The sequence below is a fragment of the Lissotriton helveticus genome, chromosome 2_1 (assembly GCF_964261635.1).
Source record: "Lissotriton helveticus chromosome 2_1, aLisHel1.1, whole genome shotgun sequence".
NCBI lineage: Eukaryota > Metazoa > Chordata > Amphibia > Caudata > Salamandridae > Lissotriton > Lissotriton helveticus.
The window spans coordinates 1385713050-1385725608 of record NC_136059.1 but is presented as its reverse complement, the minus strand read 5'-3'; the positions used below and the strand labels follow the sequence as shown (position 1 = coordinate 1385725608).

At 52.1% G+C, this 12559-nt stretch overlaps 1 protein-coding gene across 1 annotated transcript in view; it reads left to right on the top strand.

The window, feature by feature from the left end:
• The window catches only part of TSTD2 (thiosulfate sulfurtransferase like domain containing 2), a 232568-nt gene that overhangs the window by 183804 nt on the left and 36205 nt on the right, over nt 1–12559 (top strand). Inside the window, exon 6 of the mRNA XM_078676324.1 lies at nt 103–208. Coding sequence (XP_078532450.1) covers nt 103–208 — 106 coding nt within the window. The remainder of the gene's footprint in view (nt 1–102; nt 209–12559) is intronic.

Genomic DNA, 12559 nt, shown 5'->3' with positions numbered 1-12559 from the left:
CGTTTATGTATACAAGTAAACCGTAACTATTGTTTCTGTAGTTCTGCTTTTTTCTATGTCGGTGGTTTAAGAGCACATTGTGTCGTCTTTTTTATTCCACAGAGCAGCAATGGAGGAGCTCATTGTTTTCCTGAACTTCGAGTGGGTGTGTTTCAAGAAATTGTGCCCATGGGAATTGATCCAGAAAAGGTGTCCTATAAAGAAACTGGTAAGTGCGGCTTAAATGTCATCACAACCTACAAGATGACAAATATTGCGAGTATTAGCTTTTCTATTTGCTGCTTGTACACATTCTACTTCAAACATTTGGGAAGATTATTTCCAATTAAAACAAAAAATCCCTATCATGGCCCTGAAAGTATCAGCCGGAAAGTCTCAGGTCTCTGGCAGATGCAATTATGTTTGCTAAACCACTTTAACAATTTCTTGTAGGAAGGGTATTGCACATCCCTTAACATGTTTTTTCCTAATCTAACCTATTGTGGTAGAAGCTTAGTGCTTTAAAACATGATCTGGTTTTCTTCTACAACCTGCACTGATGACGGGTTTTTACTGACTTTAAGAATTACTCGGTTACTTACCGGTAATCTTCATTACTCTGAGTCATAGTCTTCCTCGTCACAGTCACCCAGGAGCACCTCGTGTTCCAGGCACAGCATTCACCCACAGAAAAAAGTCCCCACCCAATATGGTGGCCTGACAGGAAGTACCCGTCACCTTACCTATAAGGGTGGGGCAAACACAGGAAACATCTGGGTTTTTTTCACGGTGTTCTGGCTGGAACACCCATTGTTCGTGACAAGGTGGTTCGTGTTGCGGTCCGGTCTCGGTGAGTATGTTCTTGCCTTAAGGGGTCTACTCTAGCGTCCCCCTTTTTGTATGGCCGCTGCTCCCCTGGGTGCGGCGGTTTGCTTCTGGAGCTGCTCCCACGCTGAACGATGAGGAGCTGCTGCCTGTCCGCTTTTCTGCCCTGCGTTCTTGCACCGCTGCTCCCGCGCTGAGTGACTGGGGTGCGGTGGTGATGGGTAGTGGCGTTTTTCCGCTCCTGCGCTTAGCGGTCAGGTGCGGTTGGGGTTCACTGCCTTCTTGGGGGCTGGTGCCTCGTTTGTGCAGGGCGCCCGGCTTACCTTGGTTTCCTGCTGATTCCGGTGCGGTTCCTGGGGCTTCTTATGGTTTCTCAATGGCCGTCTTCCGCGTCCCACGTCAGGGGGGCGGGGCCGGTTGCTTAGCAGCGGCGTATCTCGCCCCCTTTTCAAGGTTCCTCCTCCTTCATGGCAGTTGTGTTTTTTATCATGGAGGGTAAAAGCTTGGAGAAACGTCCTCGCCGATCTTCTGGGTCGGATTCTGATCCTGCTTCCTACCAGCGGCCTGTGGGTATGGATCTTGATGTCCTGCAGGCTATGATTAATAAGGCAGTAGATTCTGCCTTTGCGGCTCGGAATGGGCCGGTGACTCAGGTCAGTAAGAGTTCTTCTCAGCCTGACCCTGACTCTGATGGTTCAGATAAGGAGCAGCGTGGGCGCTTTGTTAAAGGCACCAGATTGTGGGAGGTCCTGACACACTTGAAGGACAATTTGGCCTTTCCAGCTGTTGTTCCTCTGGTGGAGGAGAATTGTTTCTCCCAGTACCTTCGGAAGGAACTGGACGCCCTTCTCATTCATAAGGCCATCTGGGGTCTTCTGTCCAGGGAATGGGCTGATGTTGAGAAGGCTGGGTTCCTGCGGTTTCCTGCGGTTTCTTGCCAAGAAGTACCCTCTTAAGGACTTTCTGACTGAGTTTCCCCCTCAGGTGAAAGTGGACTCTCTCATGGTGGGTCTGGCCTCCAGTGGTTCGATTATCTCTGAGGACACCTCTGCTAGAGATCCTGTGGATAAACGAGTGGACAGAGCTGCTAAAAGGGCTTACTCCGCTGCTAACTTTTCCATCAGGTCGGGGGTATGTGGTCCAGTCTCTTCTGCATGATTTTCAAGTCTTTTCTGAGGCCCTCCAGCAGGGGGAGGATGTTAGTTCTCGTCTGTCCCTTATGGAACTGCAGGTTCGCTTTTTGTCAGACATCACTTTTGACTCTGTCTGCTGCTGCTGCAATTTCTGGTACCATTGTTTCTGCTTGTGTTAACATCTGGATGAGGTCTTGGAAGGCGGAGGCCTCTCAGAAGTCCCTTCTTTCACGCTTGCCCTTGGATGGTGCTAAGTTGTTTGAGCCTCGGCTTGAAGATCTCCTGAAGAAGTCGGTGGAGGATCGTAAGCTCCTGACACCTCTGCGGCCTGCTCCCAGGGGTCGGGGATTTGGTTATCGGCATGCCTTTGGAATCCCCCCTCTGCGGGCGGGGTTCCTCCGAGCCCTTTTGGGCGAGGGACCGTGGCACCCCCTTGTCTGCCAAATCCTGGCAACAGCCTGCAGGTGCTGCTCTTACTGATGCCTCTCCCAAGTCCTCACTATCTCAGGGTGGGCGGCCGGATTGGACAGTTTTATTCCACTTGGGCTCACGACACCACCGATTCCTGGGTTCTTCTCCTGGTGGTCAAAGGTTATTCTAGCAACTTCTCTTCTCCTTCTCCAGATCTTTTTGTCCACACCCCACTCCTCGGAATCCTGTGAAGCTGTTGGGGTTGAAGCAGGGGATCTTGGCTCTTCTCCAGAAGGGTGTCATTGTTCCTGATCCCGGGTCCGAGTTGGGGCAGGGTTGCTACTCTCTGATGTTCCTGGTGCAGAAGGTCACGGGGGTTCCGCCCTGTTCTGGATCTCAAGACCGTGAACTCCTATGTGCCTTACCAGAGGTGCAAGATGGTGAGTTTACAGAAGATCTTGCCCTTTGTTTCCTTTGTCGTCTTAGGACCTTTTGGGTGCTTATTTCCATATTCCTGTGCATCCTCTCTTCCAGAGCTATTTGCGGTTATTTGCCCTTGGTCAGCACTTCCAGTTTTGTGTCCTAACCTTTGGTTTGGCCTCTGCCCCTCAGGTGTTTACTAAGGTCCTGGCTCCCCTGGTGGGTCTGTTGCATGCTAAGGGGGTGCTTTTGTTTCCCTATCTTGATGACTGGTTAATTTCTTCCTCGTCTTTCCCTCAGGCCCAGGAGGATGTAACATTGGTGCAGCATTGCTTGGAGTCCCATGGGTTCCTGGTGAATCTCAGCAAGTCCCACCTCGTTCTCTCTCAAGAACTCCAGTTCATCGGCCCTCTCTTCAATACCCGGTTGGGGACGGTGTTTCTTCCCCTGGCTCGTCAGCTCCGGTCTTGTCTGGAGTCCCTACTGTCTGCCTCATCGGCCTCCGCAAGGAACTGGTTGTGGGTTCAGTGGGACATATCTGCTTCTCTTTTTCTGGTTCCTTGGACTCGCAAGACACCTCTTCCATCTGTTGTATCACCTTCTGTCACACAGATTTTTCAACAGATGTTCAAGCTACTCTGTTTGACCTACCCTTTGATGGTTCAGGGCTCTTCGGAAAGAAGGCTGATGCTGCCTTAGAAAGATTTAAAGACAGTAAGGCAACAGCTAAATCTCTTGGCTTACAGTCTCAACCTATAGGGTCAGCTTTCAGGAGATTCAAAAGGTTTGGAAGATCGTCCTTTCGTTCCTATGGCCAACCTCGTCAGCAGCAGCAACAACAACAACAGAATACTCTATACAAATCATATAGAGGAAAAAGTAGAGGTCGTCCCCGAGGCCGTCAAACCTCCTCCTCCTCTTCCTCTACCTCCCCTCCTATCACCGCAGCAAAGCAGCCCTAGATTCCCCATTCTGGATTATGTTGGTCCTGGAGGGGGTCGGCTTACTCATTTTCTGCAAGATTGGGAATCGGTCACTACAGACCTATGGGTTCTCAATCTTGTAGAGAATGGGTATGCTCTTCCCTTTCGGGAATTTCCTCCAAATTACCCTCCTTGGCAAGGTGCTTGCTCGGAAGAACATCTCCTTCTCCTGCAGGAGGAAGTTCTAACCTTACTGAAAAAGGGTGCAATAGAGGTGGTTCCAGAGGAGGAAAGGGGTCAGGGGTGCTACTCCCGGTATTTCCTGATTCCCAAGAAGGATGGCAGGTTACGTCCAATCCTGGATCTCAGCATCTTGAATCTTTTTCTGAAACAAGAGAAGTTCAAGATGCTCACCCTTGCGGAGGTTCTTCAGGCGCTGCAGCAAAAGGACTGGATGGTGTCAATCGACTTGCAGGATGCGTACTTTCACATTCTTATCCTGAAGTCGCACAGGAATTATCTCCGTTTCACGGTGGGCTCGCAGCACTATCAGTTTGCGGTCCTCCCGTTTGGACTTACTACTGCACCTCGAGTCTTCACCAAGGTGATGGCAGTGGTGGCAGCCCATCTCAGAAGATTGGGGATTCCAGTTTTCCCCTATCTGGACAACTGGCTTCTCAAGGCGGAGTCTTCAGAGAAGGTGCTTCATCATTTGCAGGTGACAAGCCAGCTGTTGTACAATTTGGGTTTTTCGATAAATGTACCCATGTCTCACCTGGTGCCCATACAGCGCAACCTGTTCATAGGGGCAGTACTGGACACTACTGTGTGTCGGGCATTCCCTCCTCCTCAAAGGATTCTCGACATTCAGGATATGATTCCCTTGTTTTACAATGGAGCGGTTGTTCCAGTCCTGAAGGTCCTTCGTCTGCTCGGTCTGTTTGCTTCCTGCATTCTGTTGGTCAACCATGCACGCTGGCACATGAGGGCGCTCCAGTGGTGCCTCCGCAGGCAGTGGTATCAGCACAATGGGGATCTCAGGGAGTCAGTGAGGATCTCCAGAGAAGCTGCGGCGGATCTGTTTTGGTGGGGCAGGGAGGGGAATCTGCCTCAAGGAAAGCCCTTCCATCTTCCTCCATCGGTTGCCACAGTGATAACGGATGCATCCACTCTAGGGTGGGGTGCTCATCTGAGGGACCTGGAGATTAAGGGTCTTTGGTCTCCAGAGGAAAGGTTGCTTCACATCAACCTTCTAGAGTTGCGGGCAATACGTCTAGCGCTCGTGGGCAGTCGGTTCACGTCCTGACGGACAACACTACCGCGATGTGTTATATCAACAAACAGGGAGGGGTAGGGTTGCAGTGTCTCTGCAGAGAGGCTCTGCGTATCTGATCCTGGGTCCAGGACCATCAGATTTGTCTGATGGCAAATTATCTGGCCGGAGTTCTGAACGTGCGTGCAGACAGTCTCAGTCGGCAGTTCTCTGCAGACCACGAGTGGAGGCTTCATCCGGAGGTAATTCGTCACGTCTTCCGGACGTGGGGAACTCCTCGGGTGGACCTGTTTGCCACTCACTAGAACGCTCACTGCCCGTCATTCTGCAGTCTCCAGTATCCGATGCAGGGATCTTTGGGAGACGCGTTTCAGTTGAGTTGGGGCTCACAACTCCTTTACGCATCTCCTCCCATACCCTTGATTCCTCGGGTTCTGAGGAAGGTTCGCCAAGACCGAGCCCAAGTCATATTGATCACCCCGGATTGGCCAAGAACGGTGTGGTACACAGATCTTCTCCACCTCTCCTCGTGCCCTCCGCTCAGTCTCCCTCTCAGGGCAGACCTCCTCTCGCAGTCGCAGGGGCAGGTTCAACACCCCCACCTCCAGAGCTTACAGCTTCATGCCTGGAGATTGAACGGGGCACCTGAATTTTTTCCGTTCCCCCTAATGTGGTGGACGTTATTTTGTCCGCCAGACGTCTCTCCACCAAATCTATCTATTCCTATAGGTGGTCTAAATTTGTCTGTGGGTGTGGGGAGAAGTCTATTGACCCTTTAAAGGCTGGTTTATCCAACATTCTTCAGTTTGCTCTATCTCTGGCCCAGCAGGGTTTTGCTGTTCCTACTGTAAAAGATTATCTTTCGGCCTTGTCAGCATTCCTTTGTTTGCCGGACCAGCCATCTTTGTTTAAGTCACCTGTGGTATTACGTTTCATTAAGGGACTTACCAACAAATTCCCTCCTACTCCTTTTATTGTGCCTCAGTGGGACTTAAATCTTGTCTTAACCTACTTGATGCGTTCACCTTTTGAACCTTTGCACAAGTGTCCCATGAGACTGTTGTCTTTTAAGACTGTTTTTCTTGTAGCAATTACCTCGGCAAGGAGGGTAAGTGAGCTTCAAGCTCTTAGTTCTAAACCCCCATTCTTGACCATTTATGCTGAAAGAATGGTACTCATGACCAGGGCTGCTTTTCTTCCTAAGGGGGTAACTCCTTTTCATCTGTGGCAGTCCATTACCCTTCCTACCTTCTATCCTTCCCCTCACCCTTCCAAGGAGGAGGAACGGCTTCACCGTCTGGACCCTAAGAGGGCGGTGAGCTTTTATCTCGATAGGACTAAGGACTATCGTGTGGACGACCAGCTTTTTGTGGGATTTTCTGGCTGCAGGAAGGGAAAAGCGGTGCACAAGCGCACACTTTCAAGATGGATTATCTTGTGCATTAAGATCTGCTACGCCCTGGCTGGTAAGGATCCTCCAGAGGGTATAAGAGCTCACTCTACTAGAGCAAAGTCTTCTACATCTGCTTTGTCTAGGGATGTACCTGTGGAGGACATTTGCAGAGCGGCAACTTGGGCCTCCCTCCACATTTTCGCGAAGCATTACTGCTTCGATTCCAAAGTGAGGAGGGATGGTCATTTTGCGCGATCCGTCCTACAGGATTTCTTGGTATAGAGGAGTGGACACCCTCCTCCGGGAGTCGGGACTGCTGTGGGAATCTATTCACAAGGTGACGAATCCACTGGCAGATGTATCCATCAGAAGAACAAGTTACTTACCTTCTGTAACGCTTTTTTCTGGTGGATACAGTATCTGCCTGTGGATTTCTCACATTCCCACCCGCCTCCCCGTTGTCCACTCTTCTATACCTGCAAGTATTTATGTTGTATCTTACAATGGGAATGTTTAATTATTTTTACCTTTTGAATTGTCTTCACACTATGTGTGTTGGTTCAAATACTGTGTATTGTGTATACTATACTTGTTTATGCGGGTCCGTCCGTGTGCCTCAGGGGCACGGAAAAAGGGGCGGAACTGACGTCATCACGCAGACGAGGCCCTATAATGGATCCAGTGACGTCAGTGGGGTCGCGAGCGGAATCGTACCCTCTGTGACGTCGTCATGACCTCGCCGGCGTGGAGAGCTACAAAAAATTTTGAATGGCTGCTGGCGCAGGGGATATTCACAAGGTGAGGAATCCACAGGTAGATACTGTATCCACCAGAAAAAGCGTTACCGAAGGTAAGTAACTTGCTCTTTACTGCTTGTCTACTAGGGAGTAAAGCAACCGAAGTGTCCTCTAATGTACAATACTCGAAAATTTTTGCACAATGGTACAAAATGGAGAAAATAGATTTAGACATTTTTGCTCGACTGGCAAAGCACATTAATGACTTATAAATAATTTTACATGTACGATAGAGCTTGTAACACATACATCCTCACATATGAATAACTCTTTAAAAACAATAGAGCCTGATTTGACTCTATGTTTGAACAAGTTCTTTACAATTTTGTTTTGACTTTGCAGTCAATACAAAAACACCATTCTTAAACAGTTGCACAATTAGGAACTTAGTATATCAGATTTAGGTAAAAAGGCAGACATATAGTGGAAGTTTTGAATCAGTTTCATCCTAGGGGTTGTATTCAATAACATCTCCATCCCAAAAGTACACTGTCATGAAGTTCTTGAGCTTTAGTCACCGTTTCCTGCACCAGCACCCATGTCAAGAATCAAAGATCACGTGCATTCATTCAATATGATCCTGTCAATATCAAAAATATTTACATTGTGACCTTGGTTAAAAGTTTCGTAGTGGTCCCCAAATGTCTTGTGGTCTTGCCGCTGTGGACTATTTCTTTTAGCCAGTCTTGTGATCTCAGGTGGGTGGGTTGCATGTTGTTGGTCCTTTCTTCCACATCTTTGCCACACAGCGTTCAGCCCACAAAAAGAGTAGGATCTCCAAGCTGTGAACTTGTTTAGGGATGTCTGTTACATAACCTGTTAGGAGTCATATTTATTTAATAGAACAATTGTGTAATAACTATGATTCATTAATTTGAAATGTAAAGGTTTATGCTTATAATTCTATGCTATTTTCGTAGTCTGTGCTCGGCAATACCTTCAGCATATTTTTGAGCAAGTTGACTTTGCTTCCATTGGAATCCCTTTGTGTTCTTTAAACAGAGCAAAAACTGTGAAATCCCCTTTATCCATGTTTTGCTCTGGGGCACATTTTAGTTAGGAGTAAACATGGTTTGCTCCTTTCCCTATTTACACAAGCAGCAAAAAAGCAGCACATGGGTTTTCCCTGTTGGGGGCGTGGCTAGGCACGCAATGAAGGCAGCAGCGCCCGAGTAGAGCTCCGTGCTGAGCTTCCCCTTCCCCGGGCTAATTCTCCGGTAATTATTCTCGGACCAGCCTGAAAATGTGGGCGGACCACCAGCGACCTGTTCTCGGCACCCTGGCCGACTTTTGAATTTTGAGTACCGTCACAGCGTCACCGGACTTTCCTGGGATTCCCTGGCGGGACTGGCTGGCACCTGAACGGCGAGGAGGACTACGAGAGGCCGTGGTCTGGGCCATACAACTAGGCCCCACCGCACGGCCTGCACTCCGGAATCACCTGCGCCTACACACGCCGAGACTCGGGCCTCGGGACCCCCCGGACATACTGATCCCTGTACTCCCCCCCCCCCCCGCCGCAGGAGAAGAGTTGCACGCACCTGCCTGGCGAGACGCAGAGGTATTGAGGGTGAGCGAGGAACACTGCGCGAACGGTGGCCCAGGCCGGAGATGTGAATACTGGACTGCCTACCTGTGCTCCAGACGGCGGAGCGGCCCGGGAGGGGCCTGTGGCCACCCGGTCAGCGAAGACAGTTGCGGTGACCTGAGGCCGGGACCCGCTGCCTGGGCCCTGCGACGCGACCCGAGAAGCCTGCCGTGCATGGAGCCCTGGACCCAGGGGCCGACGGGACTTGCTGACCGCTGCCTCTCTTCCACCGCGGCGAAGGGGTCGTAGAAGGCCTGGGCCGGCAGCGCCTAGCGAACCGCTGGCAAGTAGCGGACGACGCCTGGACAAGAGTCACGGTCACCGGCCCACCTGCCCGGGTGCCTGTGGAGACGCAGCCGACGCCCGCGGAGGAGACCGAGAGTGAAGGTGAGAAGGTCTCACTAGCCTGGTATAGCGGGGAAAGTCACGAACTCCCCCCCGTCGGGTCTCCCACCTCTAGCAAACACGGCGAGACTGCGAGGGGCGGCCATTAACGAAGGGCAGCACATGCCACCTTAACCCACGTGCTGACAGCACCGAGAACTCACCAGACCCGGAGCCCCTTTGCGAGTCGGGCTGTGTGAGGAGGGGGTACTACTGGATTCGGACCCCTTGCTTTCCCCCTGGGCCCCCATGGGACAAACCGGCCAGTGAGGCACAGTGGCGGCTGACTCCCGGAATTCAAGACGCGGCCCCAACCCTGAGTGACCGTAAACCTACGCGGGGCAGACACAGTGGGCCCGGAGTGGGGACACAACCAAACACCCCCTTGGAGACACTAGGCCACAGCTACACTACTCTGCAAAAGTCGATTAGGCAGTGAACATTCGCCGCAGTCTGCTGGCCCCAAGTTCTCCGGCAACCGCGATCTGAGGACCGACCCTCCCCACTGGCCTAGAGACTGACTGGGGCCCTTGCACCTGTGAGATCCGACCCAGCCAAGGGCTCGGCTGGATGCTGGGATCGCAAGCCACCTGAGGCTCGGGTTAACGGCTTGCCACGGCACACCATTACACGGACCCACCACCCACGCTGGAGGTGCACAGGGGGCCAACTGCTCTGCCCCGAGACAACGGATACCGGAAACACCTCCCAGCGGGCTAACACCACTGCCAGACCAGGAGACGACGATCGCCTCGCCCCAGGGCTCAGCGGGCCTACACCGTTGATTGAGTCGCCTTGCACATGTCCGGAGGGGTGAGAACCCGCACTGGAACCGGAGGGGCCCCGCCGAAGGGAAAATCTGACAAGTCACTACACAAGATAGCGGCCGACCAAGTAACCTCACGGCTAGATAACATGCTTGCCGCTATGGAACGATTGGAGCAGTCGCTCCAACAGACTAGAACGTCTCTGGAATCCAAAATAGACAGTGTCGCCATAGACCTCACCCACCTAAGGGACGACCACAAGAAACTGGCCGATAGGACGAAGATACTGGAGGGAACAGTAAACGACCTTGGCCCGCAGTCTCGCAAACTGATAAACAAGTACAAGATCTCCTGAACAGGGTGGAGTACCTAGAAGACCGCGCTGAAGATGCGGAAGGGAGAGCGAGACGCAATAACATCAGGCTCGTCGGGGTCCCGGAAAAATGGGAAGGCGCCCGACCGACCCAGCGTGTAGAAGACTGGCTACGTGAGCTATTACCAGAAGACGCACTCTCACCGCAGTTCGTGGTGGAAAGAGCACATCGTGTACCCACGAGACCTTATACTACTGGCTCCAACCCGAGGCCGCTGCTTTTCAGAGTCCTGAACTACCGTGACAGAGACACTATCCTGAGGGAAACCAGGCGGCTCGGGGAAGTCCGAATCGACAACACTACGGTGATGTTCTTCCCAGACTACACCATACAGGTACAACGTCAGCGCCATGATTTCCTGGAAGTGAAACGCCGACTGCGAGAGGCAGGCCTTAAGTACTCTCTACTCTTCCCCGCAAAGCTGAGAGTGGTGGCGAGAGACAAAACCTACTTCTTTAACAACCCTGTGGAGGTGAGCGACTGGCTCGATAGTGGAACGGACACAGCACCCAGGCAAGACCTCGGAGCCGTGGGCCGCGACGCCGGCGTAGAAACAAAGACCACAGAACTGGCCGCCCGGACAACGCGGCTCACCACTCCCCACCGCTGGACCAAATGCTCCAAGAACAACGAGACGCACTCCGGAGGGTCTCCCAACTCAGCGCTTCACCGACCTCGAAAAATAATCCAGCCACGAGCCCGCAGATGGCTCAAAGCGACGATGAGGCTATCTACGGGATACCAGACTCTCAACTATCGGTGGAACTCCCAGATGTCACGCCACAGACGGCCGACATGCCCCATTGAAGCACAACGCATGCAACCATCGGATAATGCCAGGGCGGCGGGGATGGGACTAGCGGACAGACAATACCTGAGACGCCTCAACCAGGGCTGAATCCGATGATATCCCCCGCCGCCTTGGTAGCAGACGGAGAGGCCCTGACGCAGTGAGTACTCACCCAGAGGTATGGACGCTATGAGAGCGATACGTGGGTGGGATTGTATACATGTCATGGCATCAGCCCGCTTCGCAGGGAAGCATTCCTACTCCGTGACACTGGGGAGTACAGTTTGCCTCTCTCACTTGTACACACATGGTTAACATAATGGCCACACTGTTGGCGATAACACTAACTCCATGAAAGCCGCGTTTGAATACTTGGTGGGAATGACTCGTAGTCCGGGGAAGGGCTACAGATCGACCTCACTTGATTGGACATTGAAGAACTGCCTCATTGATATCTAGCTCAAGCTGCCCCCTAGACTTGAACGCTAAAATTTCGCCGTCTTGGCGTGTTTGGACGGCGACATGTTCCGTTGCCGACCTTTTGGTATTTACTGCTACTTAGCACTGTTAGTACACCCTGTTACATTTCCCACTTCCCACCTCAGAGAATCACCTACACTGTTGATAGAAATGTCGGAATTTGTGCCTGTGGAGGGTGGAGGGGGGGGGGGGGGAGAGGGACTTTGTGGAGACGATCGCATAGGGGGTGGGGGACAGGGGAGGCAGATGCCTCCTACCAAGACAGTTGTTATGGCTGAAATTAGGATTTGCACGTGGAATGTGAGGGGAATGCACACACCATCGAGACGCTACCAAATATACTCATACCTACGTCGCCATAAATTTCATGTCGTCTTACTACCGGAAACACATCTAAATAAAGCTGAGGTACACGCGCTGCGCAAACGGTGGCGCGGACAGATCTATGCCACGGAGTACTCCTCCTATGCCCGCGGGGCACTCATATGGATAAGGCCGGGCACTCCTTGGGCAGTCATGGATACACAGATAGACATAGGGGGTCGGTATGTAATAGCGAGAGGCAGGCTTGATGGGCATCCTGTAGTTCTTGCCTCCTTATACTCCCCTAACACTGATCAGGTAGGCTTCCTTGAGTGCCTCTCCACGGCGCTGGCACCCTGGCATGGGCTCCCATGGATCCTTGGGGGCGACTACAATTGTGTCCTAGACGTGCACTTAGATAGGTCCACTGCACCCCCACCTAACGCTCAAGCACACAACACCACAAAGGCTCTCCTCAACTGGGCCCAGCAATGGCGCCTACATGACGTATGGAGGACTCGCAACCCAGCGACGCGCACGTACTCATATTGGTCGGGCGCGCATGCACTGCATGTCCGCTTGGACAGATACATGGTTTCCCCCGATCTTCTTCCAATGGTCCTAGACACCCAATACATGGGCCGTACCCACTCAGATCACAACCCACACACACTGGTCATTGCTTGGGACGTCCCACACCCTCCCGTTCCCACATGGCG